The sequence below is a fragment of the Galdieria sulphuraria genome (assembly GCF_000341285.1).
Source record: "Galdieria sulphuraria unplaced genomic scaffold scaf_64, whole genome shotgun sequence".
Lineage (NCBI taxonomy): Eukaryota > Rhodophyta > Bangiophyceae > Galdieriales > Galdieriaceae > Galdieria > Galdieria sulphuraria.
This window is the reverse complement of record NW_005178411.1, coordinates 14,052-40,767: the sequence shown is the minus strand read 5'-3', so window position 1 is coordinate 40,767 and position 26,716 is coordinate 14,052. Positions and strand designations below refer to the sequence as shown.

The window sequence follows — 26,716 nt, the reverse complement described above, 5'->3', positions numbered from 1 at the left end:
CAACTCAATAGGATATATAGATGTGTGTGTGTGTGTTGTATGCAAAACCAAAACTTCACTAGAGTACAAACTAAGCCACCTTTAAAATAACAAACTATTCAAGAACAACAACTGGACGATTCTTTCACTTCTTGAGCGTTTGCACCTACATGGATACCAGAAGAAGTTTTTTGAGTCTGAGGCTGACTGGCCATTCTAGAGACAAGAGTTTAACTCAAACCATGCCAACTATGTCTAGTCTCCTTACCTCTCTTTGATTTCTTGTGCCATAGTAATGAAGGCTTGTTCGACATTCTCTGAAGTTTTTGCAGACGTTTCCAGAAACTTGATTCCCAAAGAATCCGCAAACTCTTTAGCAGTAGCTGTGTCTACGACCTTTTTCGTGGTCAAATCATTCTTGTTTCCAACGAGAAGTTTGTTCACACTCTCATTCGCATATCTATCAATTTCGTGCAACCAAGTCTTCACATTGTTAAAGGATTCTTGGTCTGTGACGTCTATTAGAGAAAGCTTCAATCATAGTTCTCCAATAAGAGAAAGCAAGGGTCCTACCATAGACGATGATGATTCCGTGAGCACCTCGATAGTAAGACGAGGTTATGGTACGGAATCTTTCTTGTCCCGCAGTATCCCATATCTGAAGCTTGACAGTTTTCCCGTCGAGTTCTATGGTACGAATTTTCTAGTCAAGTAGAGTTTTAGAAACAACCAATATTGAGAGAATACAACTTACAAAATCTACTCCAATTGTTGAAATGTAACTCTCGTTGTAAGTGTCGTCGGCAAAACGCAACAAGAGACAAGATTTTCCAACTCCAGAGTCTCCTATGAGTAACAACTTGAAAAGATAATCACTATCCCTAGTTGGACCAAATAAAACAATCATTTATCCCCATATCAACTTACTATTCCGGGTTCATCTTTGTTCAACGCTAATATGCCGTTTCCAAAAAAAGGCGGCTAAGTTTCCAAAAGGAGTAAAGACACCCAAGAAAAGATAACAATGCCAATATTTCAATTTCCAACAAAAGGAGGAATGGATGGGAAGAACTAAGACTGGCAACAAAACGTTGTTGATGATGAGTTTTAAGGGTCACAACTCGTTTTATTTTTTTCAAAAGTCTCTTTTTGTAGTTTGTTCCTTCGTTGGTTCAATATATGATTGACATTCCCAGCAACGGGAATCATGAGACTTGTTTTATCAGCAGGTAATGGAGACGCACTAGGATTATCTAAACTTTTAGGTAAAAGCCATTTGACTTTCATTCCAATACTACACAATCTGTTGATCCATTTGGGAGCACGTTTTCCAGTGAGGTACAAACATAACAAGTCCGAAAAATGATTGCAATTTCTACGCAACAGTGAAAAGGTATTACCACGAAAACTATCTGCCAATATCTGTACAACTAGAAACACTTCATTGGGACTTAGAGGCGTGTTTCCCATATAAATACTTTGTCTATATGAGGCACCTTGCGCACGTCTAGGCTCCACGTGAAATACTCCTGTATCACAACTTTCAGAACCTCCAAAACAAAACTCTACCCCATAAACCTAACCAGAAATCACTCAGCAACACAACGGAACATAAAGAATCCAACCTCTACACCAGAGTGATAGAAACCTACTCCTATCTTACGTAGGTAAGCGTTCATAGCAGTAAAACGTTCAGGATTTTCAGGGTCTATCAGGTCATATACGTTAAGATATACCGGCTCACTTTATAGAATATGTTAACAACAAACCAAAAAGGAGTTGGAACAAAATACCTATACTGTTGTTGCAAAGAAACAGAGCTTCCTTCGTTTTCTATTTCTTTCAAATCAAGTGTCCCTGAAGGTCCCACTCGGCAGACCTTTACAAGTTCATATAGACTGAAAGGGTCTAATTGGTTCATGAATAGAAAACCATAAAACCAACCCAACAACAACAATCCATCATCATTTTTATATATCATTCGGAAATACGATTCTTATTTTAAGCTATCATGGAATGAGTTTATTCCAACGAGAAGCATCCATTGCAGTTTATTCACAAGATAAAGTCAACTTGTTCTACTACTTGCAAAGGAATAACGAGATTGCAGGCGATTGGTCACCCTAGTAAAGATGGTCACTACTCCAATAAACAGAAGAATGGTTCCCTAATAAACTAATTGAGTTGAATGAGATAACAGTTCACTGTACTTACCAAAGGAAAATATACATATCCATATGGTGTGCCATCCTCATTTTGTAAGAAATATTCGACGTCCAACCAATGAAAAAGGTCTAGAGGTGGTATTTTAAAGACAAGTCGCCAAAGGGACAGAAACAATATTCCTAATAAAGTGTACAAGATGGGTTTCTGATACTCCGGCAGTATGTTACGTTGATAAATAAAATAAAGACGTTTCCAGGACAAACTACAGGCAAGACGCGAAAAGGAAGACGGAGAGTTGGTTGAGTCTACTGCTTCCCTATGACTAGAAGTAGTTGGGTCACTCATAAGTTGTCCAAACGTTTGCCCTTTCCAAAGCGAGGGAAATCTCTCAACATCATTATACAGCTCTTAGCATTTCTCAAGTCGGCAATGATATTCCTTCTTTCATTCATTAATGACATTGAAGAATACTTTTATTCATATGAATACAACTTGAGGATTCTTGTCGTGTATTCCTCAAACGGTTGGAATAGAAAACCAAGTTTTATTCAAAAGATGTATAATTGTCTTTGTGGAAAGATTTCTTTGTATTTATTTTGGCAATGGGATGGATGAGTCGGCTCTTCGTCAACTCACCGAAGAATATTTCTTATCTTTTACACTCAACAACACAAAAGATTTCAACAAAGCCTAGAAACATTTCTATGCTTGACAACTATATGTTGAGAAGTTGTTCACATAGAGGGTATCCACCAAAGTCTCTTTTGGAAACCAGCCAAGGCAAATTACGATGGACTTTTCGTATTTTGCATACCAAACACTTTCACTCCCAACCAAATGAAAACAAAGATTCATTAGAGAAGCCTATTCAATGGAAGGAATCAGCTTTGAACAAAACCCAAACAGAAGATTCTTTCTATCGCTTACCTATTGGCAGTTTGGAAGAACAGTCAGAAATAGTAAATACTTCTTCCGGTATTTATGATCATTTGATAACTTTTTGGCAAGGATATGTCAATACAAGTGCTAATGTGCTCGAATTCCTGTACGAAACCCTGGGTGTTCCATGGTTTGCTTTGATTGGGATGACAACAATTGCAGTAAGACTTTTGTTACTTCCCATTGCAATAGGTAGTATGCGTTCTATTGCAGTAATGAAGTGCCTCAAACCACAGTTGGAAGAGATATATAAGAGAACGACAGACGCTACTAGTCGACAGAACGATGAAAAGTTACTTGAACTGAAAAATGAATATTTAAAATTGATGAAGAAATATAAAGCAGATCCTTTGAAGAACTTTTATGCACCATTGATTCAAACTCCTATTATTATGTCGCTGTATTGGGGAGTTCGAAGTCTGACTAAAAGTAACCCTATCTCGTTATCGGAGGGTGGCATAGGTTGGTTTCAAGATTTGACGGTACCCGATCCTCATTATATTCTTCCTTTGCTTTGTTCTACTATTTATTTGATTACTTTGCGGATTGCAAAGGATACTATGGCAGTTACGAGTAATGAAACTGCATTGTTTGCTGTACGAGTAATCACCATTCTGTGTTTTCCATTGACATTGAAGGTACCAGCATTGATATTTTGTTACCTTTTACCCAACAGCTGCTTTACCTTTTTGTTGAATTGGATATTGAGATATCCCTCTATTAGGCAAAGATTGGGGTTTCCTACTTTAGATGGTCAACTGCCATTGAAGCATGACAAAGATACAAAAGAGAATAACACTTTACTCAATCTTTCCAAAGCAGAAAGAGAAGCAATGGCGGCTCTATCCTACCTCAAGACAAGTCGTTACTCATCTTTACTGTTTGCAGCAAAAAGAGGAATCAAACCTCGGCTATCAGACAAACCCAAAAAATCCCATTCTTGATAACTTTTTATCTTTTATGCAGATGTATATGCCATCCATGACCCTCTTCATCTAGTTGTTGTTGTTGATAAGGAGTATGTGAATGTTTCATTGCCGAAGGATCCCCATGATAATGATTGTCTTCAACAAACAAAGTACACCAAATGATAAATAAAAGACTTCCTAATGCAGCAAACGTAGCAGAAGCTATCCATAGATAGAGAAATTGTTGAGGTGCATTTAGTACGAGTCCTGCTGCAATTAGTCCCAAGTATGCTGCATTGGTAAGTACTCCTTCTGCTGCTCCCATTCTGCCCCTTTCAGTTGTATCGGTGTATCTTTGTAAATAGAGAGATTCTCCCAATTCGTAGCTATATAAGCCAACCCTAGATAGGACAATCAAGGCCAAAGAAACAAACAAACTCCATCCAACTACACTCGACCAAATAAAGATACAAGAAGATATCAACGTGATGGTTTCCAAAAGGATAGATACCAGACAAGTCATTTGTAGTCCCCAGATTTTCTCTAACCAAGGAAAGACAAGTGTTCCAAGGAATCCAAAAATGGCACCACTAGCACGAAAAATACCCAGTACATAATGAGAGACTTGTTCTTCAGCTAAATAAGAAGTTAATAAAATGCCATGAGGTGATGTCGCATTAAACCATAAACAACCATAAGCTAACAAAACTAAATTCAACGGATGTCGAATGAATATTGAAAAGCTGGATGCTACTCGGTCATCGAGATCGCTTTGTTGTTGTTCATTATCTACAACGCCTTCGACAGACATTTCTTGAGTGGTTACTGAGCTGGTATACCAGTTATCAAGAGAATTAATCCACCGCAACATTCCATATTCCATGAGAAAACTAATAACGTTGAAACCACCAACGCATAGAATAGAGTAAATAGCTGAGGAAATATTACTCGTGGTTACAAACCAGCCAACAAGTATAGGTGCTGATATTTCAGACAGGAGGTCGATTCTTCTCAAAAGGGCATTGAAATTTGCCAGGTTCTCCGAATCAACTATTTCTATTATCCAATCACGCTCCACAGAAACCCTGGTAAGAAAGGCGCCAATAACCTCACCACTTCCAACGATCGATAGCAAGATAAATAAGCTCTTGGCTTCCCAAGAACAGTGTTGCTGAAATAACCAGTCCATTAAATTACCTTGAAAACAAGCAGAGACACCGATATTCTTCAAGAACAATGAGAACAGGCTAGTAAGCAGTGTAACAGAACAAACAGAAGTCAATGCGCCAATTCGAATAACTTGGATTCTTTCGTGAGAGTCTATGTAGACACCCAGTCTTGAACCGAAAGCCAACGTGATGAGCCTACCACAAATTGCATAGAACGAAGCAACCCAAAGTGCTCCTTTTGAAACAACAACAAGAACAAGTGGAACTACAAAGTTCCAAGCTTGGTCACCAAATCGACTTGTAGCATGTCCTATTAATAACAAAGTTTGTTGTTTGTTGTAACACCACCACAACATGAAAACTACAACAATATTGGTCACAAAAGCAAGTTGGAACTCTATAAGATTGTATCCTTCCTTAGTATGTTTAGTTGTATGAACTAAATCATTCAGTCATTGAGAAAAAAAATAATTAATTGCGCGCTTTTTCCATGAAGTTGATGGTCTTGTTATTGCTAGGAAGAGTGGGTTAGGACAACGGTTCCTTTGTGAAAGCTGGTTTCAATGAACGCTCAGCTGGTTACTCTATTAAATCAAATAGCTTCCTCTGTCAATCCTAACGAAAAAGTAGAACTGCTTAAGAAGTTACAAGAGGTTGTTCTTCACAGAGACCCTGCAGCGTTACAAACTGTGTTTCCTTTAGTGTTGGAGTACCAAAGAGACCGTATAGTTTCCGTGAGAGTAGCTGTAGTCGATTTTATTTTAGCGGTTTGTTCGAAACAAGAAGAATATATATATTCAGGTAAGAACAGTTTAAAAGCTGGATTCAAGCTTTTCACGACCAGCTTTTTCTCTAGCATTGGAGAGTCTGCAGTTGATGATAAGTGACCACAGTCCCAATGTTCAAAGAAAAGTAGTTCACACGACACTTCAGTTACTACCCGTAGTACAAAGGGCATTGCTACTTACCGACGTCGTTCAAACCAAACCAAAACGACTGTTTTCTGTTTTGAACCAAATATGCAGGATAGCTTGTCAGTTTACGTTGGAGAAAAATGAGAGTTTGGCCTTGCAAAGTTTGAAACTGATTGAAGCTGTTATCAAACTTTTTTCTCCTTCCAGCAGTGATGACACTAGTAAGCGTCATTCACTATTTGACGGTCTGAAGGAAGGACTTCATAGCATATCCAAGGAAGAAGTGTTCAAAGAAGCAGAACAATTATTGTCAGAGATATTGAAAATTTTTAATCATTCTAGCGTAGATATTATTAATTTTCAAGTTCGATGTGCAGCGATGGCCAGTCTGTTTCATATTATGGAAGAACGTTCTGCATTTGCTAGTAAGATAATCACTGTTGTACATCGTGTTATTCAGGGAGAAGACTCCAACTTGTCTAATGCTCAGAAAGTTACAGAACGGTCATCTTTGAAGAGTTTGTTACTGTCTGCAGTTGCTTTTACATCTTTGCATCAAATACCATCCGTTTTACAAAGTTTAGAGCTTGCATTACGAAACTTGGGCGTAAATGAAAGTATTATAGCTGACTCCAAGAATCGCGTCTCAACTCCTTCGGCAACCCATATGCGACGTCCACCAAAGCGACCATATGCTTCCACATCATCAAGTGTAAAGAATGACTCTGAACAAGAAACGAAGAAACTTCGTAGTCAAAAAGCGATTTCTGTTGCGGAAGCCAAGAGTTTGACAGATTCTCTTGTAAATACTTATCCTTTATCGACATTAGTCGAAATGGTACTGAAGACTATTCTAGAGGTTCCAACTGTCTTACTAGACAAAGAGGAAACTACCAAAGAACAGTCGAGTGTTTCTGGAGAAGCAACAAGTTTGGAAGACTCGAAACCTGCACAAATTGAAGATAGTGGTGCAGTGATTATGGGAGCCACTGGTGCTGTTTCAAAGCTAAAAAGAGATCCCAGACTTGATCCTCGTTTAGCTTCCAAATTGGCGAGAGCTGCATCGTCAACACCTTCTGTAGTATCTCAACAGAATGCAAACAATACTAGTCATAACCAGTCTCAGGTATGGAAAAGAGAAGTTCAATCCACTTCAGAAGTCGTAGAAACCAAAAAGGAAGAAGAAGAACAAGTTGTTCCGCTTTCCATTGGGCATGCCCTACAAAAGCCTCCGATTGTATCTTTACCTAATTACTCGGACGAGATGATGGAACGCTTTTCACAGGAGGCTTGTAAACGTATCCTTTTTGCTGAGAAGCAAGCTGCTATTGGTGGTGGTAATGCATTGCGGCTGGCATTGTTGGGTCGAATGTTGCCGAATTGTAAACAGGATCAATCCTTGTATAAGGAAGCCATTGAGTTTATTTTGGAAAGAATAGAAACACGGTTGGAATTAGCTATTCATTGGCTTTATGGAGAAGCTGCTTTTTGTGTATCATCCGCAGTAAGAGAACTTTATCAAAAACGTGTATTTGATTTGATGAAGAAAGGTCTGAAAGATGAAAGCAGTCCTTCTCTGGATGAGTTATCACGACAGACGGTGAAACAGTTACAAGAAAGATTGCAATCTATGAATGTAGAGTTTTCGAAGAACGCGAGAAAGTCCGAGTTGATTGATTTGGTTATCCTAAATACAAATTCATCAGTTTCTGAAGAACTTGACGCTATTCATGGAGAAGAAAATCGTTTGTTTCCATCCAACACTATGGAACTCGTTGATTTGGAGAAATATGTTTCTGAACGTTACAAAACTCTGTTTCATATCTTTTCCAGAGAAGTTTCTCGTCATCTGACTTCTATGGAAGATTCCTTATTTGCACAATTGTATGTGCAAGTTCCCATTCTGTTTCAAGGAGCAATTGACGAAGTTCGTGCATATATCGAAGATCCTTCAAAGACAACAGCAGTGCTGAACGCTTTGTTAGAAATTATTACGGAACGATCGGGAAGAGATCGAATGCGGTTCGTCGAGGTTATTTTAGACTATTCCGTTCATGAGGACGAAGTATTGAGGGGCCCTGCAATTCGCCTATTAAGTAGTCGCTTATATTCTATAGATTCTCTTGTAGGGACTATTGAAAATTTTGCCAAGGACAAGCTTTTATTTGCTATTCATGAAATAATGAATGAGAAGGAAAGCAATCTTATTACTTTAAACAATGATACAGTGAAAGATACTTCTCCATCGCATTCTAAACCTGCCACTTTAGTTTCTGATTCAGAAAAGTCAGAGTTGTCTCCAGGATGGGAAAAACTGATGGAACGTTACTGTAGCCTTTACGTTGTTTTAAGCTCAAGGAAGCCTCGACTGTTAATATCGTTATTGCAAATATTGGAACAAACTTGTAATGAGCAAGTGATTGGTTTATTCAAAACTTATATTCCAAATCTCTCACGAACACTTGCTGAGGATTCACCGGAACTTGTAGAGTTAGTTGGCAGCCATTCACCTAAAGTGGCATCTTTTGTGTTGGAGCTTTTAGAGAGTTTGATGGATAATGGTAAAAAGACAAGTCCTGAGGTACTAGAAGCAGCTCGCAAGCATTTTCAAGATCCTTATCGACCGGACTGCGATGTGCGATACGCAATTCCATTTATAGATTCGTTTTCCAAAGAAGAACTACTCCGTCTCCTACCTCGTCTGGTAGCATTAGATGGCTCAGAATTTAAACATGCAATATCCAAAACTTTAGGTGCTCGCTTACCCGTCATACAAGCCTCGGAGTTTCTCGTAGAGTTGCATCTATTGGAGCCTAAGCAGGGCATCTGTTCTTTACGAAATGTGATTTATGCTATTCAGTATTGTTTTGAGCTCAAGTCAATATTTACACAAGATGCTGTCGCTACATGCTTGCAACAATTGGTAGAGAAGAGTCCCATTCCGATCCTTCTATTACGAACAGTTATTCAATCCATTCTTCACTTTCCACAATTGCAGAAATTCATCATTTCAGTCATCTTTGCTCGATTGATTGACCGTGAAGTTTGGAAAGAAAGGAAACTTTGGGAAGGTTTTGTGAAAGCTTGTCAAATGACGATTCCTCGTTCTGTTCCGGTTATTTTGAGACTGCCACCGCAGCCACTCAAGGATATGGTTCATCATTCACAAAGTATTCAACAAGCTATTGTGAAATATGGTGAACGAATGAAGGAATCCATACCTCCTTGGCTATGGCCTTTTTTGGAACAGGAATCGAAGAATGGCGACTAGTTCATCATTGCTTAAATCATAGAAATTTCTTGCTGCCAAGGTTTCAACTTGTATGGACGATATTGGCGTTCTTTATCTCCCGAATAATATTAGGAATGCTTCAAGGCTCCATAAAAACTCTCATTCCTTTTATAATAGGGTGGGTGAAGAATTGATTTCAAATTGAGAACAAATATTATTCTACAAGGTGTTAAAGTGTGATATTTATATTTGGATACATCACTGTTGGTGCATACAATGATAGAATTCATCCAATAAAACTGTGTGACAAACTGAACATGTGGAAATGAAACCAGTTTGATGATGCAAGTTGGTGGACGAGTATTGAGTATTCAAAGTCATGTAGTTTCTGGGTATGTCGGCAACAAAGTAAGTAGACGCGATAGCTGCGACTTTGATTGTAAAAGTAAGCGCTATGTTTAGGCAGCTGTTTTTCCACTTCAGTTGTTAGGTTTTGACGTGGATCCCATCCATACCGTGCAGTTTTCTAATCATACCGGTTATTTGGGTGGTTTTCGTGGAAAAAGACTTTTGGGTGAAGAATTTGATCAACTCATCGAAGGTTTAGAGTCCAACTGTCTATTGCAACAAGTGTATGCGTGTATTGGTTGTCTTGAAGAATGTGTTGACGTCGTAAGTAGGGATTATATTTTGCTAGGTTATATAGGTGACCACGAGTTGCTTCTTCACGTGTTTGAAGCAATAACGCGACTCAAGAGTAAGAAACCAAACCTCTTGGTTGTGTGTGATCCAGTCATGGTACGTAGTGCTTTGTATTACGTTTTGTATTATTCTTATCGGTGTAAAGGGTGATCAAGGCAAGTTGTATGTTCCCCGTGACATAGTTCCCATTTATCGAGACCAAGTTGCCACTTTTGCCAATATCCTTACTCCCAATCAGTTTGAGCTATCTATTCTATCCAATTCGTCTGTGGATAGTTTGGAGGAGGCTTTCCAAGCTTGCGAGTATTTACATGAACAACGAAAAGTCGAACATATTGTAGTTACTAGTGGAGAATATAAGGAATTGGATTCTTTTGTTATACTGATTAGTAGTGAATTCGGTAGACATAAACATGTACAGACGGTAGAGAAAATAGCTGGTCAGTTCACAGGAGCTGGTGATTTGAGTAGTGCTCTTATCTTGGGTTGGTTTGTTATTTTGAAAGGTGATATTGTGGCTGCTTGTGAAAAAGCAATGGCAAGTGTACATTCCGTACTAAGAAACACGGCAGCCCATCATCATCAAGTGAATGCTCAATGTCCAATGTTGGAATTACAATTGATTTCCTATCAGTGCTTTTTGCAAAATCCTCCAAAGGATCTTATTGCCACTCAAGTTTATAAAGGATTTTCTTGTCAANAGTTTGTTGACGCCATGAGAACTGCAAAAAGGGTCAATGTGACTAATGCAGGCGTCATTAAAAAGGTATCAGGTCCTGTTGTTTCTGCTGAACACATGGACGGCGCTGCTATGTATGAACTTGTTCGGGTAGGAAACGAACAACTGGTGGGTGAGATCATTCGCTTGGAGGGTTCTGTCGCAACTATTCAAGTATATGAAGAAACATCAGGATTGACTATAGGTGACCCTGTGTTGTGTACGGGTTCCCCCTTGTCTGTAGAACTTGGTCCAGGTCTCATGGGAAATATATTCGACGGAATACAAAGACCGTTGGAGAAAATCGCAGAAAAGAGCAATTCAGTGTTTATTCCAAGAGGAGTAAACGTTCCAGCACTGGACAGAAAGAAAGTGTGGGAATTCAAGCCCGCTGATAATATCAAAGTTGGAGATCCTATTACAGCAGGTGATATTTATGGGATAGTCCCAGAAACTCCTCTTATCGATCACAAGATTATGCTACCTCCCAATCAAATGGGCAGAGTAGTGTATTTAGCACCACCTGGAGATTATACTTTGGATGATACTGTCTTGGAAATTGATTTTAATGGACAAAAGAAAAAGTTCTCTATGGTGCAACAATGGCCTGTAAGACTCCCTAGGCCAGTTACAGAAAAGCTTCGTGCAGATAAACCACTTTTAACAGGACAACGTGTATTGGACGCCCTCTTCCCATCCGTACAAGGAGGAACTTGTGCAATACCAGGAGCATTCGGTTGTGGAAAGACAGTCATTTCACAAGCTTTGAGCAAATTTTCCAACTCGGATGGAATTGTTTATGTAGGTTGTGGAGAACGTGGCAATGAAATGGCGGAAGTTCTGAAGGACTTTCCTGAACTCACTATGACAGTTGGAGATAGAGAGGAAAGTATCATGAAACGAACCCTTCTTGTTGCAAATACTTCCAATATGCCTGTGGCTGCCAGAGAAGCGTCCATTTACACAGGAATTACGGTTTCGGAGTATTATAGAGATATGGGCTTAAATATCAGTATGATGGCAGATTCAACTTCCAGATGGGCAGAAGCATTGAGAGAAATAAGTGGAAGACTAGCAGAAATGCCCGCTGATAGTGGTTATCCTGCATATTTGGCAGCTAGATTGGCAAGTTTCTATGAAAGAGCTGGTAAAGTGTCTTGTCTAGGCTCTCCTAAACGACAAGGTTCCATAACTATTGTTGGAGCTGTATCACCTCCAGGTGGTGACTTTTCCGATCCAGTAACTTCAGCCACTCTAGGAATCGTTCAAGTATTTTGGGGGTTGGATAAAAAGCTGGCTCAACGAAAACATTTTCCTGCAGTAAACTGGTTAATCTCCTACTCCAAATACATGAAGGCATTGGAACCTTATTACGAACAGAGTTTTCCGGATTTTCTGAATTATCAACAAAAGAGTAGAGAGATTCTTCAAACAGAAGATGATCTGATGGAAATAGTACAATTGGTGGGAAAGGACTCGTTAGCCGAAAATGACAAGATAACCCTGGAAGTTGCCAAGATGATACGCGAGGATTTTCTTGCACAAAATTCTTTTACGGAATATGATCGGTTCTGTCCATTCTATAAAAGTGTTCTTATGTTACGGAATATGATTCACTTTTATGAATTGGCAAACAAGGCGATTGAAGGAGCTGGTGAACAGCATCTAACGTTGGCACAGATAAAGGAACAAATGGGCGAAACGATTTACAAGATTTCTGGAATGAAGTTTCTAAACCCCGCAGATGGTTTGTCTCTCCTTTTTTTTCTGATTGATAGGTCTGACTTTGTTTTTAGGTGAAGATGCTTTGAGAACTAAGCTTGACGCGTTGTATTCGGAGATTACAGAAGGCTTCAATAGAATTGAAAATAGTTTGTAAATTTGCATCTTATTGGACAAGCCATTTTTATTAAGAAGAGTTCAGCAGTGAATACATGAACGAAGTTGAGATCCTTCAGTAATATATCCCATATGGATAAAAGTATAATGACTAGTTGTTTTATCTCTCAGAGCTATTTTTTTATAGTCCAAAACTTCTCTTTTAGCTTTTTTAGTCGCACGAGTTGTACTCGAAAGATACTGGTTCACTTAGCAAGAAATAATGGAGCTGGAACGATACTATTTCTCGTTGAAGTTTAGAAAGTGCACAACCAACCATAATGATTTCATTTATGACATTGTATCTGCGCAAAGTGTCTACATGACATTCTTAATCATTGTTTCGAGCATAAATGGAAACCACTAGGACTGGTTGTTTAGTTGAAGAACTTCAAGTCCCATATATACCCAGTCCAATACAATAAAAGATGAATGAACCCTCATTTTTTCCCGATTCCATCAGAAAGAAAAAATTTTCAAACAATTGGGCGCCACTTTTTTAAGGTTTTTTGGCGCTTTTTTAGAACAATGACAGAGTGGGATGCTCAACCAGTTTATTATGGAGCTCCAACATTTCAAAATAATGAAAAAAGTATACCGGAACTGTCAAGATACGCTGCAAAGGAAAAATTTCGAGAGTTTTTCTTGCACTATACTTCCAATGAATCTTGTTTCAAATACAGAGAAAGGCTTCAACGTGCCATCAACTCAGGAGATAACCTCCTAGAGCTATTTCTAGATGACTTGCACCGTTTTGATGACGATATTGCAAACTTGGTTCGAACTCATCCAGAAGACTATTTATATTTGGTGCGAAAACAACAATAAATATGATACAGTGTGAACTGAAATTCCCTTCTAGATGGAAAGGACTGCGGAGGAAGCGGCACAGCACATCTGCTCCGTTGATGCACTACAAGACAGAACACCGAAAGCTCAACTACAAGTTATACTGTCAAGTTCTGAAAAACCTATGGCGATTAGACAAATCAACGCTACAAATATTGGAAAATTAACTTGTATCCGAGGTATTGTTATTTCGTCTTCTCGAGTACGAGCAAAGGCAACAACTATAACTATATGCTGTAAGAATTGTCAGGTAAAAAAGAACATTTCAGTTAAGCCAGGATTGGGTGGATTCTCAATTCCAAGAACCTGTGATAGTCCGGTTGTCGAAGGAATGGAGCCTTGTCCTCTGGATCCTTTTGTTATCGTTCCGGACGAATGTGAGTATGCTGATCAACAATCCTTGAAACTTCAAGAGTTGCCAGAAGAAGTTCCAACTGGTGAAATGCCACGAAGTATTCAACTCGTTGTAGATAGAAAGTTAGTGGGTGTTGCTGTCCCAGGAACTCGGATATGCGTGTTGGGTATATATTCCATATCTTCCAGTGCACCTTCAGGCACATCGATTTCCGGGACTCTCAACACCTCCATGGTAAGAAATCCATACTTAAGAGTGGTAGGAATGTCAATGGAAGGGACAGATCCACTCTATCGTTTTACAACAAATTCTGGAGTAACCGGTGACGATATCAGTCTATTGCAACACGATGATGAAGAACTCATGATTAGAATATCTCGTATGCCAAATTTATATTCTATTATCGCCAACTCTATAGCTCCAGAAATTTATGGACATGAAGACATTAAAAAGGCTATCGCATGTTTGCTCTTTGCCGGTTCTACAAAACATTTGCCTGACGGTATGCGGATTCGTGGTGATATAAACGTATTGCTCTTGGGAGATCCTTCTACGGCAAAGTCTCAACTTCTAAAGTTTGTAGAGAAAGTGGCTCCAATTAGTGTCTATACCTCAGGAAAGGGCAGCTCTGCCGCAGGTTTGACTGCGTCAGTGATCCGAGATGCCGCATCAGGTGAATTTCACCTAGAAGGAGGTGCAATGGTATTGGCAGATGGAGGTGTCGTCTGTATCGATGAATTTGACAAAATGCGACTGGCAGATCGAGTAGCCATTCACGAGGCGATGGAGCAACAGGTGAGCTTATATAGAAGCGGAATATAGATATACATTGATGTATAATACGTACTTATCCGTTCTCTTTCTCTGTTGTAGACTATTTCTATTGCAAAAGCTGGTATAACAACTGTACTCAACTCTCGGGCAGCTGTATTGGCAGCAGCTAATCCAGCGTTTGGCAGATATGATGACACCCGTGCTGCATCAGAGAATATAGAATTCCAATCGACTATTCTTTCACGTTTTGATTTGATATTTATTGTAAGAGATATCCGCACGGATAGCAGAGATTCAAGCATAGCTAAACATGTGATCGGTTTGCACCGTCAAGGACAAGATACGGGACTATTGGGGAGTTCGTCTCTACAAGGTAGTCCTGAAGACCAGATTATGATCCGAGAAAGTGCATTTGAAGCTGGAAGAATAGACATGAGAACCCTTCGTCGTTTTATAGCTTATGCTCGAAGTCGTTGTTCTCCAAGGCTTACACCTGAAGCCGCTGAACTTCTTAAGAATAGTTACGTGTCCATTCGCCAAGAATTGAGACAAGCAACTATCGAAAGTGACGCAAAAGGAGAAACTCCTCCTCCAGTACCAATAACTGTGAGACAACTGGAAGCAATTGTCCGACTTGCAGAGGCAATAGCAAAAATGTCTCTTTCGGCAGTTGCAAACGAGCACCACGTCCTAGAGGCGTTAAGACTGTTTCGTGTTTCTACTATGGACGCTGCCAACTCCGAAGCTCTCCCGGTAGTTGATGGCATTCTTCGTCCAGAGGTTTGATCTACTTTCTGTTCTTCACGATAGGCATTGACCGTTTATAGGTTCTGGCTGAAGTTCAAAGGGTGGAAGCTATGATCAAGCGCAGACTATTTGTAGGTTCCACGATGTCTGAGAGACGCATGCTCGATGAGATTCTCAAGTCGAGCATAACTGAATTTGCTGCTCGAAAAGCCATCCAAATCATGATCCAACGAGGTGAATTGGAATATCGCAAACAGAGACATTTGATATGTCGTGTTCGATGATAAATCAGAGCTTTGAAAAGGCTCTTTGAGTGTCGCTATGGTGTTGTCATTGTTCTGAAATCGATGGTTATTAATCATGACTCATATCTGTTCAATATTCCAGTACTATTTATTTTCAGTCCAAAAGAATACAGATACTCTATCACAATATCCTTCGTGATTCACTCGTCTCTCAGTATTCATTGTAGCCACTTGCATAAACAACGTATATGAAAATATGCAGAAATGGTTTGTCACTAGTATTACATTCCGTAAATGACAACAACCACCAACACTAGTTGCTATTCCGCATGGGAAGGATGTGCAGGTTCATCATCTCCGGTCCAACTATAATCAACCAGTGGACGATGAGAACCCCATTTACCACGTGCTACGATGGGTGCACGCTTTTTGTGTACCTTGGTTGATGAATTCACCTGATCTTTGGACTCACAAAGATGAAGAAAAACGGAAGAGTCTTCTTCCTTATCTTTGTTTCCTTGCGGAAGTATAAGATCTCTATCTACATTCCACTCCATCTGACCGTTGCTAACAATATCGTCGTCATTCTCCTCAAAGTAACGGTCTTCTGAATCCACTTCCGTCGTTCTCCTTTTACCAAGAAACGAAACAGACTCTTCATGGCTAGGGGAAATATCTTTTCTCGAATTGTCGTCTACAACTCCTCGGTATTTTTGCACAATAGGAATATCGCCAAAGATGGAAGATAATAAGTGGTGCTTTCCAATATACTGGATTAACAAAGTCATTCCACTTTTCTCTATAAAAGACAACATTTCTAACAATGAGCAGTAAAAAATATTCTTCCGACTAGCACATCTTTCAGCACCACGAAATACTAGGTCCATAATATTTTCCTTCACTATATACCGATTATAAAACTCATCTCGTTGTCCAATACAATGACGTACAAGTCGCAATGGGTATAATGAAATACAAGTATCTTGATAACCAAATAATCGACAAGCCTTATTCAATGCATTTAAGCGCCATATAACATATTTTGGTCGATAACCATGACTCGCTACACAATGACTTAGAATATTACAGCTCTGACAAGCTGCAAGAATGACATTATTTCCAAATGGCGCATTCGAATAGCAAGTTGACCGACTGGAGTCTTCCAATGACTCTGTGGGTTCCAAAGAGTCAAAGGCTGCCAATAACTCATTTACAATGTCTTCGTAAAACAAATCCAAAAACTCATCCTTTTGTAGGAAATCCTTTGTTGTGTCGGGGTCTATCAACATACATATAATATCAGATAACGTAGACGAGAGCGCAAAATCATCTTCTCTCTTAAGAGCAATAACGATAGCTTTGAAAAGATCGACATGCCTTAAAATATATTCGCGCACTGGCGATGAGAAACTTGTCAACAGGATCAAGATGATGTTTGCACAGAAAAATCTTTCTTGGAAGTCCATCGAATACATTAGAAACTTGGAGCATATGGCAAGCAGATCGTCCACCCGAAAAACGACAAAGAATCTTTCTCTATTCTGCTGATTGTGTTGTTGTTGCGCTTTGCAAAGGTCACACAATTCGTAGATAATGCGCAAGACTGCGCAAGGATACATTTGCTGCTCTTTCTTTTGTCCCTTCTCATCCATTTGAAGATCCTTGAGCGTTTCAAAAAGACCATTTAGAGAGTCAGGACTCGAACGAAAGTAATTGATGATATCAAGGTTGTTGAAAAACATCACGGAGTTTAAAACGGTCAACATATGATCTTCTGATAAAATTGGGAAAAAGTTTTGTTTAAGAAACATCAAACGTTGATTAAGTCTTACTCTTTCGGCTACATGTGCGTCGTGGAAAGTTACCAAGTCTTCCATATTCATCAGTTTCCTAAGATACTTTCTCAAATTCACGCGGTGAGTCACAACTCTCTTTTCTCCGGCTTTCTGACCTGTCATAGAAACATCACTATTTCTATATTCGAGTATGCCAATGATATCATAATAATAAGAATCCGATAAAAGCAATTCCAAAATGCTGCTGTTGCCGGATATAAGAATACTATAAATGATGTTGGATAACTTTTTCAGTTTGGATAACAGTTTAAGGTCTTCACAAATATGAAACAAGTAAATAAATTTTTCTAAAATATTTGGATTTTCTTTCAACTTATTCAGAAACTGTTCTCTCTCTTCAGAACTGGTATTCTTCAACAAAAGCTCGATAGAGTCCAAATTTGACAAGTCTGGTTGTGTGAATACAACTGACGAGTCTTCCATGTTGTCATTTGCTAAACTCGGTTCAGAGTGGTCTCCCTTGTTCCTTGGTGTTGTTTGCAAAAGAAACATATCGTTGTCCACGTCTGCGTGTTCTTGGAGACAATGTCCAACTTTCGTTTCTTCGTGATGCCAATCAGACTGTTGTGAAGCTGTAGAATCTGAACAAAACTTTTTTCCTGGCAAGGTACGTTCATTACGGCAGTCGGTGAGTTGTTCCTTTTCTGAATGGTTGAACTTATTCACCAAACTCCAGAACCTTGTTGCTTCCGATTCACTATCGAAATAGAGTCTAAATGGCTCGGAGTCACAAAAGTTTCTAGTCTTCCATCCTTCTGGAGTCCCATCCTCTCTACTTTCCCCCATTCGTATTTCTTCTTCCAGGTCGTTTCCTCTCACGGCCCCTGGTTGTGGTTGTTCGGACGACAAAGTATTTCGAAAGCAGGTCATTATGTGGCTTTCCAAGTTCCAAATGTACTCGTTCTTGTCTAAGTATGTACAGAATAGGACGTGTTCCGTGTCTTGTTTTTCAAGAGCTTCCAAATAATACCCTGCCTCTGTTGTTTCAAATATACTTACATAAACCTCGACTCCCGATTTCTGTGAACAATTACTATCACTACTCAACAGAGTTACCTGAAAAACTGCTATTTTTTGTAGCCATTCTTGTTCCATTTATTCTCTGTGACCTTCTTATGGACAGCTTGGATGATACATCCAAGTCAGTCGTCAGTCCGCTTCACCAATTTCACTAGCCCGCCGAAATCAAAAGCATCGATGAACCACTTTTTTTTAATCAAAAATGAATTGTAAAACACTCAAAATGGAATAATCTTTATACGGCTTCTAATGCTTGAAGCACATCATTTAACAAGTCGGTCTTATCTTCAACGCCACATGAAAACCGAATAAGACCATTGGTTATTCCTAGTTCCCTACGTACTTTTTGTGGTTGATCAAAATACCCCATGATACAAACTTGTTCTACCAACGACTCGACACCTCCAAGTGATGGACCAATATGAGGAATACTTAACGCATCGACAAAACGAATACCCGCTGCAAAAGTATCCATTCCAAAAGGGTCCCCACAAATCTCAAAAGATAATACCCCTCCAAACCCATTCTTAAAGTGGGCTTTGGCTACAGAATAATCGGGATGGTTACTTAATGAAGGGTAATGAACTTTGGCAATTTTGGGATGTTGACTTAATTCTTGAGCAAGTGCAGCAGCATTCTCATTGTGAGCGCGCATTCTCAACGGCAAAGTCTTCATTCCTCTTAAAAGCAAATAGGATGAATGAGGATCAACTACTCCACCCAATATTCCATGCAAAGAACGAATCCTTTCCAACAAGTCCTTCTTGCCAGCCAAGACACCGCACATCAAATCATTATGTCCTCCTAAATACTTCGTGCCAGAGTGAAGAACAAGATCAGCTCCCATGCAAAGTGGCTTGAAATTATACGCAGTAGCAAAAGTAGAGTCAATACAACAAACAGTCCCATATTTATGACAAAGCTCAATAATACTTTTCGCATCAATCACCCGAATCAAAGGATTGGTCGGCATCTCTGAAAAGAAGAGCCTCGCTCCTCTTTTTAGAGCAGCTTCTACACTTGCTGTGTCTGCAGGATCCACTACAATCGTTTGTATATTCATTCTAGGCAGTACGGTTTGTAAAAATTGACGAGTTCTACGATAACAGTCTCTGGTAGTCACCAAACAATCATTGGGCGATAATAGTGCCAACAACATCGTTGTTACCGAATTCATACCTGATGCAGATACTAGGGCATCCTCTGCCTCCTCTAACATCATTATCTTTTCTTCAGCAGCTCTCGTCGTGGGATTTCCATATCTACCGTATTCGAAAGAGTCGTATTGGCCTTGATTATATGCGATACAATCACTCGAAGAACGAAAGGTAAAAGTAGAACTTTGCACAATTGGCATAGCTATTGCATCCAATATCGCTCTAGCTTTCTTCCCCTGCCTTTTTTGTTCTCCACCGTGAACTGCTTTGGTTGTGCTCCCAGATTCTTGCAAGAATAGCTCACGTCTAGAGTTACCACTATTTTTTCCAAAAACACTGTCCAAAACTTGGCTATCATTATGTATTTGAGGTACGTGTGGGTCACCGTTGTTTGCCAATGCCGAAACATATTCTCTCACAGTAGCATCTTCCGATTCGGTAAAACTCGGAGTTCGCGCGTCCTTGGATAACGCATTTTCCTCAACAGGAACTGCAGAGGCTTTCAAAGAGGTATTCGACGACACTTGGGATCTAAAAAAGGTTTTGGAGAACGTTCCTGTTACGAATCTCTGTCTGGTTGATGCTGGGAGTCCCAACCGTGTCTCGATATGGTTTTTATAAGTTGAAAAGAGTAATTTACTCGTTGTGGTTGGTGGAGGCATTCCTCTAGTCCAACCACGAGAACATGTCAAAGGGGTTGAAACAAAAGCTGAAGGCAACTCTTTGAAGAATTCTTCCATCATTAGAAAGAAAAATGCAGGGCTTCAAGAAAAATTGCGCCAAATTTCTTTTTCACTCGATTTATTTGCCAATCACAACTGTTGTGGTGTACACGCAACTCCTCACTTTGCCTTTTTACTATCATATGAGTTTTTTTCATCCTTGTCTTTCGGTCTTCGATTGAGCCAATAAGTATGAAAATTGAGAGCTGCTGCTATAGTGGCCCAAATTTGAGTGGGCGCCAATAAAAGTGCCGCATAAGAGTCTACTTTATGGAAAGCAAAGATAGTGCTAGCCAAGGAAACCCAGAAACCGCCCATAGCGAATAAACTTGCAAACATATTACGACGTGCAAAAAACAAATACTTGTACGAAGAACTCGTGTCACAGCATGAACTGTAGAACTTGCTGTATACTTACGTTCCAAAGGTTTCCAAAACTTAAATGTACGACAAACGCTGCGCTAGGAACGATGGGGAAATCACCTTCTTTCCTCCAGAGCAAGAACTTTTCCAAAGTAAGCAAAATAGCAAAGTGAATATACCGAAACCTACCAAGCTTGCACTCTGTAACACTTTAAGAGGAATCCATACGGCCGGAAACAACCAGTTTGGTGGTTGCCACACAGGCTTCTTTATGCTTTGGTACCTAACAACAAAATCAAAATCTACTCGTTGGAATATTTGGTAAAGAACAATACCAAGAATCTTTCCTTGGATCGGGACCTTTCGGAGTCAAATAGGGGAAGCCAAATACGACTCCTGCCGCCGAAGAAAACAAAGCTACTTCATCCAGAGGAGAAGGTAAAGCAGATAGTAAACCAAGAGCTTTCGAACTGCTCTTTTCAATAGGTGCAGAAGCCAGAAACAGACGACTAGACGCGCTTGCAAGTTGGCTAACAGCTGAGGCACCGGTTAAATCCATCTCACAATTCCAACAATGTTCAAAATCCCTGCAATATTCTGAGCTCTACCTTGTTACCTTCCGGACAACTGAAGAACATTGTATCTCAGATTTGCGCGCAATACTTTATTATAATGCTGCTAGAATCTCCTCACGATATATGTAAGACCAAATATAGTTTCCAAATGGTAAAATGATGACATAAATGCTACACTTTTAAGAGCAACAAGACATTCTTTGATAAGGGGGTAAAGACTGAATTTGGATTTCGGCCGTGAAGAGACCAACCATCGATGCCACAAGGAGACTATATCGAAGAGCACATAAAGGAACATGGACATAGACTCGACCATTTTGAACGCCTTAGAAAGAAAGAAGCGAGGGAGCCGCATAAAAAGTCCCAAATTGTGAAGCGAACTCGTGGCATGAAGGCCAAGTTGTTGAATAAACAAAACTTTGTAGATAAAGTACAGCAACGAAAGAAGATAGCAGCGCTTTCGCAGAAGAAGGTAGATAGGAGGATGGAACAACCTTTAGTTGAAGGGTCTGTTCCACCTTATTTGTTAGATCGACAGGCAGCTTCTAGTGCAAAGGTCCTTTCGAACACTATCAAGGAAAAACGAAAGGAGAAGGCTGGAAAATGGGAAGTTCCACTTCCAAAAGTTCGCCCAGTCGCAGATGAGGAGACATTTAAAGTCATTTACACCGGAAAGAGGAAAAAGAAGCAATGGAAACGAATGGTGACAAAGGTAACTTTTGTTGGGGATGGCTTCACAAGAAAGCCACCAAAATACGAAAGATTTATTCGTCCAATGGGTTTGCGTTTCAAGAAAGCACACGTGACGCATCCCGAACTCAAGGCAACTTTCTGTTTGGATATTATTGGTGTGAAGAAGAACCCGCAATCCTCACTTTATTCCTCATTGGGTGTTATTACCAAGGGAACCATCATTGAAGTGAATGTTAGCGAGTTCGGCTTGGTAACGAATACTGGCAAAGTAGTCTGGGGCAAATACGCTCAAGTAACGAACAATCCTGAAAATGACGGTTGTATAAACGCAGTATTATTGGTGTAATGAAGGAATATAAAATAAACTGTAGTAAGCCCATAAGTAAGCATTCATTATAATCCGTTTCGATATGAGAATGATAAAATGAGCATAACTTAAACGGATAAAAAACCTTTGCTTTATTTTTGTGTGGAATATAAGTGATATTTCAAGAACGACGAAATGGTGCACTGTTGAGATACGCCTAATTTCGAACTATTTTTACAGTTGTCGAGTTGGAAAAACTAACCTGCTCCTTCTCCTTTTCACTTGACAACTCTCTGAAGCAATGACTTATGAGAGCAAAGCTCCCGTTATTTACACCTTTGCTTAGACGTCCGGGATTCACACAAAGAATATCATTTTTCAGTCTTTGGGTAAACGGCTTAAGGGAACTAGTTATAATCAACAGTCTTGTTTTGCTAGAGTCCAGTTTCAGTTGTTGCACATTACTATAGTCAAGAGGTCTTTGTGGCGGTGGAGGGAAAATGGGATAAAAGCTTTCTTCATCAATCAAAGTTTCACAAAGAGCTGTAATTCTTCCTTTCTGATTGGCGGTTTTGATATAAGATAAAGAACTCAAGTCATCCAATACTGGTATAGACGTGGTTGAAATGTAGACATGTCCAAAACGGAAAGCAGCAGGATTGTTGAGGAAGAAAATGTTGTCTGGTTTCTTCAAAGGAAAGAATACTGATGAGTCATATGCCTTTTGAGGATATGTGAAATGATGAAATACATCCTGTACATGTGGAATCATGATACACTTGGTTGAAATTCTTGAAAAGCATCTTTCCAATAATGTTCCGACTCTCTTTGCCATAATATCTTCATATGACACTTCTGTCGGACCATTTTCTACAACTCGATGATTCTCGTCCAAAAAGGGACCAACCAATATGACCAAATCCGGTTTTTTCGTCTCCACTTTATTCAGTAGTCTCTTTAGTGGGTCATATCGAAGGTTGGTTGAAATAGTGTACGGTCCAGATGCTACGAGTATTTGCATTTCCCTCGTTATAGCGTTTATCGAATGTTTCACTTCATAGTGTTCAGTCTTTTTGTCGGCAGCATGCAAATGAGATGTATGATAGACTCGTTCAGCTTGAAAAGAACCATCCTGAAGCTTCGTACCTTCAAACAAAACTATTGCACCAGGAAAAAGGGAACATGAGTGAATACAAGATACGTCAACAGAAAATAGATGAGATTGTGTACTGTCTACAATCACTTGAATCCCTTTTGGGCCTTTATCTATTCTTCTAATATATCCGGCTAATAGATGCTTTTGATCTACATTAGGAAGATAGTCCCATGATGTTGGCCAGTTTATGGATTCCTGCGAAGACCCTTGTATTTTCGATAACATCATTTTACAAGTCGCTTCAACATGTTGTTCATAAAGCTGAGTAGAGTTTTCTATCTCACCACGAATATTCAAGAATTTACTCCCGGTTTGGCAAACCAACTCGACATCTTCCATTCTTCGTACAGAACCGTCTAAAGCTTTTTCGTAATCTTTCCCAACGTATTCATCTATAACCTCTCCAGTATTTCTCGTCTCTGATAAAGAATCAGTTGGATCCAAGTCTCCTTCGAGAATAAGTTCACACTCAGTTGTAACTTGAGGAACTTTTGGTTGTCTTTTTATTGTCCCTCTAACGGGTGAGAATGGTGGAGAATCAAGTTGGAGACTTGGAGAATCTTCTGTTGAAACAATATCACCATGAAAACTTCCGTTGAGCTGAGAAGACGCTGGCTTGTTCGACCAATTGACGTCAAACAGATCGTCGAGACTAGAAACAAGCTGTCTCGGAGCAGAGTAACCGGTTTGGAAATTGGCTGCCCAAAACTCGTTTTCTTTAGAGCTATTTGTTATCTTCTCTTGTTGAAATTCTGCGTCTAATCTGTTGAGAATATCCACAGTAAGTGCGTCATGGGGTAGAAGATTATTCATCCACAGTAGATCGTGTTTTAACAGTAGCTTCTCAACAGTAATGTGATGTTTCGAACATATTTTGACAATTTCTTGTAGTATTTGTTCATTCTGTAAAACGTCTTCATATCCTCTTTTTCGAAGAGCCGCTTCCACAGCTCTTTGAAAGTCAAACAACTTGTCCATGTTACAAAGAAAAAATGTAAGATGGCGCCAATTTCCCTCTTTGAATGGAATGGCTTTTCTAGCTTCCTTCACAAGTTGTTTATCTATTCTGGGCATTCAACTTCAACAACATTTATTACTCTTCATAATATATCAAAATAACATAAAAATTCACTTTTGGGTAAAACAAGTGAGCCATCTGTAAGCTCATCTATCATGAGGGAGGTTGAGTCGACCACAAAATAGAAGACAAAATTTGAACAAACTCCAAAATTTCTCTGTATGTATTGTACAATGGAAAAGGAGCTACACGCAGAACATCTGGTTCACGTGTATCACATACTACTCCTCGACAACTCAAAGATTCATGAACCTGCTTCAAGTTATGCTGCTTCAAACGCAACGAAAGTTGGCAAGCACGTTGAGTAGGTTCGCGTGGAGTAATGATATCTATATAACCGGGCATCTCCCTCTCTATCAAAAACGCCAAATAACCTGTCAACTGGATAGATTTTTCTCTGATTTGCGACATTGAAGTACGGTCGAATACTTCCAGAGAAGCAATAACTGGAACAATGGAAAACACTGAGGGATTGGATACTTGAAAACCATAAACTCCCGGTGTGCAATCCAAACTAGATTTCATCTGGAAACGTGTTTCCCTACGATTGGCCCACCAACCAACCAAACGAGGAAGCTCTTGGATACCCTTATTCGCATGACGATGATGTAAAAATGCACCTCCAATACTACCAGGACCACCACAAAGATATTTGTAAGAACACCAACAAGCAAAGTCAACGCCCCAATCATGCAAGTGTAGAGGAACATTTCCAACAGCATGAGCAAGATCGAATCCAACAAAGATATCTAATTCTTGACAAGTTCTTGCAATTTTTTCCATCGGAAACACTTGACCTGAAAGATAATGCACTCCCGGCAACAAAACCAAACAAAGTGTTTCGTTGTTATTATAGATTTCATCCAAAACATCACTTTCTGAAAAAGTAAATCCATCTTCCTTCGGTGCTACACGAATGATGCTTTCTTCTGGAGAGTATCCGTGTAACAGTATTTGTGACTGCACTGCGTAATCGTCTGAAGGGAAGGCTGACGCTTCGATGAGAATCTTGTGTCTCTTTGCTGTAGGACGATAAAAAGCTAAAAGAAACAGGTGAAGATTCACAGTAAGCGAGTTCATACAGGTAACTTCTGAAGGCAGACCACCAACTACTTTAGCCAAATAAGGAATGGGGATGTCTTCGATAGAAGCCCAAGGCTCGGTACCGAAAAAATGGCCTCCAACAGCTTGATTCTTCCAAGTTTTTAGGTGGTTGAGTAGTTTACTTTCCGTATGTTTGGGTTGAAGGCCAAGAGAGTTACTACACAAATATATTTTCGTTTTTTGCTTTTCCATTGTCGACGTGGATTCTGCTTCTCCTAAACAAGGTATATGGAACGCTTCCCGAAATGACGACAATTCATCTTGTTCGTCAAGTTTCGAGGCAAGCAAAACGTCATCGACAGAGCAGTGGAGACTTTCAGCAAGAGTCAGAAACAACATCGATAAACTATTTGCCGTTTGCATGACTTCAAAGGAGGAGGAGGAGGAGGAGGAGACTTGGAAAAATGGTCAAATGAATTTCAACTACGATGAAAAGCCAATGCAATACTCCATTTCTTTTATTAATAGAATGAGTAGTTTTTCAAGGTCTTGAATATCATCGCTAAAAAGCTATCTAGAAAGAGACAAAAAGAGATTTCCTCTCCTCAACAACGATATTTGGAGAATCAGGTCTTCATGATAATAGCAAGATATTGGATTCTTCTCTTTCTCTATACAACATTTAACAGTTGTTTTTCCCTTTTCGGAGAGAAATTCCGGCAGAGCCCATTTGAGCCATTTCTTCCATGAACAGTTATTTAGCAGCTTTCAACTTACAGCTTTGGATTGAAGAAAATAAAGAGTTGTTAAGGCCACCTTTAGGAAATAGGTTATTGTATTATGGTGATTTCAAGGTATTTAGACCTCTTCTCTTGTAGTTCATTCCCGAGATTCATTCAATAGGTATTAATTGTATGTGGACCCAACTTTCGGTCGGACTATCATATTCAAGATGGAGAAGAATTCTTTTATCAACTCAAAGGTCTCTTAATAGATTCTATAATATATATTCAAAAGTATAATTTCATCTTAGGTGATATTGTTCTAAAAGTAGTACAGGATGGAGAGTTCTATGATGTTTCCATCCGTGAAGGAGAAGTTTTTTGTTTGCCAGGTAAAATACCTCACTCTCCACAAAGAGGAGTCAACTCTATTGGGTTAGTGATAGAG

General features: G+C 39.5%; 15 protein-coding genes across 17 annotated transcripts in view; 6 read left to right on the top strand and 9 right to left on the bottom strand.

Moving 5' to 3' along the window:
* Positions 1-46: 46 nt before the first annotated feature.
* Gasu_58900 (Rab family, other) lies at positions 47-1,047 on the bottom strand. Its single transcript, XM_005702950.1, has 5 exons — positions 907-1,047; positions 734-854; positions 553-682; positions 248-497; positions 47-195 (listed from the first exon to the last, which is right to left on the bottom strand). The coding sequence occupies exons 1-5, from the start codon at positions 918-920 to the stop codon at positions 99-101; spliced, it is 612 nt and encodes a 203-aa protein (XP_005703007.1). The 5' UTR covers positions 921-1,047; the 3' UTR covers positions 47-98.
* A 9-nt stretch (positions 1,048-1,056) lies between these two features.
* Positions 1,057-1,977, bottom strand: Gasu_58890 (uncharacterized protein). The gene is made up of 3 exons (XM_005702949.1): positions 1,773-1,977; positions 1,605-1,722; positions 1,057-1,557 (listed from the first exon to the last, which is right to left on the bottom strand). Exons 1-3 carry the CDS (start codon positions 1,958-1,960, stop codon positions 1,087-1,089), a joined length of 777 nt encoding a protein of 258 aa, XP_005703006.1. The 5' UTR covers positions 1,961-1,977; the 3' UTR covers positions 1,057-1,086.
* Positions 1,978-1,985: 8 nt separating this feature from the next.
* Positions 1,986-2,587, bottom strand: Gasu_58880 (uncharacterized protein). The gene is made up of 2 exons (XM_005702948.1): positions 2,194-2,587; positions 1,986-2,146 (listed from the first exon to the last, which is right to left on the bottom strand). Exons 1-2 carry the CDS (start codon positions 2,488-2,490, stop codon positions 2,048-2,050), a joined length of 396 nt encoding a protein of 131 aa, XP_005703005.1. The 5' UTR covers positions 2,491-2,587; the 3' UTR covers positions 1,986-2,047.
* Positions 2,588-2,707: 120 nt separating this feature from the next.
* Gasu_58870 (preprotein translocase, Oxa1 family) lies at positions 2,708-3,862 on the top strand. Its single transcript, XM_005702947.1, has 2 exons — positions 2,708-3,657; positions 3,723-3,862. Exons 1-2 carry the CDS (start codon positions 2,748-2,750, stop codon positions 3,806-3,808), a joined length of 996 nt encoding a protein of 331 aa, XP_005703004.1. The 5' UTR covers positions 2,708-2,747; the 3' UTR covers positions 3,809-3,862.
* A 6-nt stretch (positions 3,863-3,868) lies between these two features.
* On the bottom strand, positions 3,869-5,537 carry Gasu_58860 (ferroportin 1). Its single transcript, XM_005702946.1, has one exon. It carries the CDS (start codon positions 5,515-5,517, stop codon positions 4,036-4,038), a length of 1,482 nt encoding a protein of 493 aa, XP_005703003.1. The 5' UTR covers positions 5,518-5,537; the 3' UTR covers positions 3,869-4,035.
* A 70-nt stretch (positions 5,538-5,607) lies between these two features.
* Positions 5,608-9,476, top strand: Gasu_58850 (tight junction plaque protein Symplekin-like protein). The gene is made up of 2 exons (XM_005702945.1): positions 5,608-5,962; positions 6,018-9,476. Exons 1-2 carry the CDS (start codon positions 5,725-5,727, stop codon positions 9,344-9,346), a joined length of 3,567 nt encoding a protein of 1,188 aa, XP_005703002.1. The 5' UTR covers positions 5,608-5,724; the 3' UTR covers positions 9,347-9,476.
* An 81-nt stretch (positions 9,477-9,557) lies between these two features.
* Positions 9,558-13,046, top strand: Gasu_58840 (V-type H+-transporting ATPase subunit a). 2 transcript variants are annotated; one of them, XM_005702944.1, is made up of 6 exons: positions 9,558-9,715; positions 9,770-9,939; positions 9,988-10,105; positions 10,155-10,711; positions 10,742-12,474; positions 12,524-13,046. In XM_005702944.1, the coding sequence occupies exons 1-6, from the start codon at positions 9,650-9,652 to the stop codon at positions 12,604-12,606; spliced, it is 2,727 nt and encodes a 908-aa protein (XP_005703001.1). In that variant the 5' UTR covers positions 9,558-9,649; the 3' UTR covers positions 12,607-13,046. The 2 variants fall into 2 exon arrangements, with proteins under 2 accessions (XP_005703001.1, XP_005703000.1); XM_005702943.1 differs by having other exon boundaries at positions 9,770-10,105.
* Position 13,047: 1 nt separating this feature from the next.
* Positions 13,048-15,692, top strand: Gasu_58830 (minichromosome maintenance family (MCM)). Its single transcript, XM_005702942.1, has 4 exons — positions 13,048-13,415; positions 13,468-14,604; positions 14,683-15,363; positions 15,411-15,692. Exons 1-4 carry the CDS (start codon positions 13,134-13,136, stop codon positions 15,612-15,614), a joined length of 2,304 nt encoding a protein of 767 aa, XP_005702999.1. The 5' UTR covers positions 13,048-13,133; the 3' UTR covers positions 15,615-15,692.
* A 15-nt stretch (positions 15,693-15,707) lies between these two features.
* Gasu_58820 (uncharacterized protein) lies at positions 15,708-18,617 on the bottom strand. The gene has a single exon (XM_005702941.1). The coding sequence runs from the start codon at positions 18,524-18,526 to the stop codon at positions 15,896-15,898; it is 2,631 nt and encodes an 876-aa protein (XP_005702998.1). The 5' UTR covers positions 18,527-18,617; the 3' UTR covers positions 15,708-15,895.
* A 10-nt stretch (positions 18,618-18,627) lies between these two features.
* On the bottom strand, positions 18,628-20,367 carry Gasu_58810 (cystathionine gamma-synthase). The gene has a single exon (XM_005702940.1). It carries the CDS (start codon positions 20,349-20,351, stop codon positions 18,687-18,689), a length of 1,665 nt encoding a protein of 554 aa, XP_005702997.1. The 5' UTR covers positions 20,352-20,367; the 3' UTR covers positions 18,628-18,686.
* A 10-nt stretch (positions 20,368-20,377) lies between these two features.
* Positions 20,378-21,287, bottom strand: Gasu_58800 (putative carotenoid biosynthesis protein, crtK-like protein). The gene is made up of 4 exons (XM_005702939.1): positions 21,029-21,287; positions 20,883-20,976; positions 20,749-20,835; positions 20,378-20,693 (listed from the first exon to the last, which is right to left on the bottom strand). The coding sequence occupies exons 1-4, from the start codon at positions 21,250-21,252 to the stop codon at positions 20,451-20,453; spliced, it is 648 nt and encodes a 215-aa protein (XP_005702996.1). The 5' UTR covers positions 21,253-21,287; the 3' UTR covers positions 20,378-20,450.
* Positions 21,288-21,467: 180 nt separating this feature from the next.
* Gasu_58790 (ribosomal protein S8e family protein) lies at positions 21,468-22,341 on the top strand. The gene has a single exon (XM_005702938.1). The coding sequence runs from the start codon at positions 21,525-21,527 to the stop codon at positions 22,305-22,307; it is 783 nt and encodes a 260-aa protein (XP_005702995.1). The 5' UTR covers positions 21,468-21,524; the 3' UTR covers positions 22,308-22,341.
* Positions 22,342-22,404: 63 nt separating this feature from the next.
* Gasu_58780 (DNA polymerase alpha subunit B) lies at positions 22,405-24,437 on the bottom strand. Its single transcript, XM_005702937.1, has one exon. The coding sequence runs from the start codon at positions 24,400-24,402 to the stop codon at positions 22,486-22,488; it is 1,917 nt and encodes a 638-aa protein (XP_005702994.1). The 5' UTR covers positions 24,403-24,437; the 3' UTR covers positions 22,405-22,485.
* A 28-nt stretch (positions 24,438-24,465) lies between these two features.
* Gasu_58770 (kynureninase) lies at positions 24,466-26,047 on the bottom strand. The gene has a single exon (XM_005702936.1). The coding sequence runs from the start codon at positions 25,967-25,969 to the stop codon at positions 24,596-24,598; it is 1,374 nt and encodes a 457-aa protein (XP_005702993.1). The 5' UTR covers positions 25,970-26,047; the 3' UTR covers positions 24,466-24,595.
* A 210-nt stretch (positions 26,048-26,257) lies between these two features.
* Gasu_58760 (3-hydroxyanthranilate 3,4 dioxygenase) overlaps positions 26,258-26,716 on the top strand; it is a 715-nt gene continuing 256 nt past the window's right edge. The window contains exons 1-3 of one of the 2 annotated variants that reach the window (XM_005702934.1): positions 26,258-26,400; positions 26,450-26,528; positions 26,580-26,716. The exon at positions 26,580-26,716 is cut by the window's right edge and continues 256 nt beyond it. In XM_005702934.1, the coding sequence (XP_005702991.1) occupies positions 26,293-26,400; positions 26,450-26,528; positions 26,580-26,716 (324 nt within the window). In that variant the 5' untranslated portion in view covers positions 26,258-26,292. Of the gene's footprint in view, positions 26,401-26,449 lie in introns of both variants that reach the window. The other variant, XM_005702935.1, reaches the window with a different exon arrangement.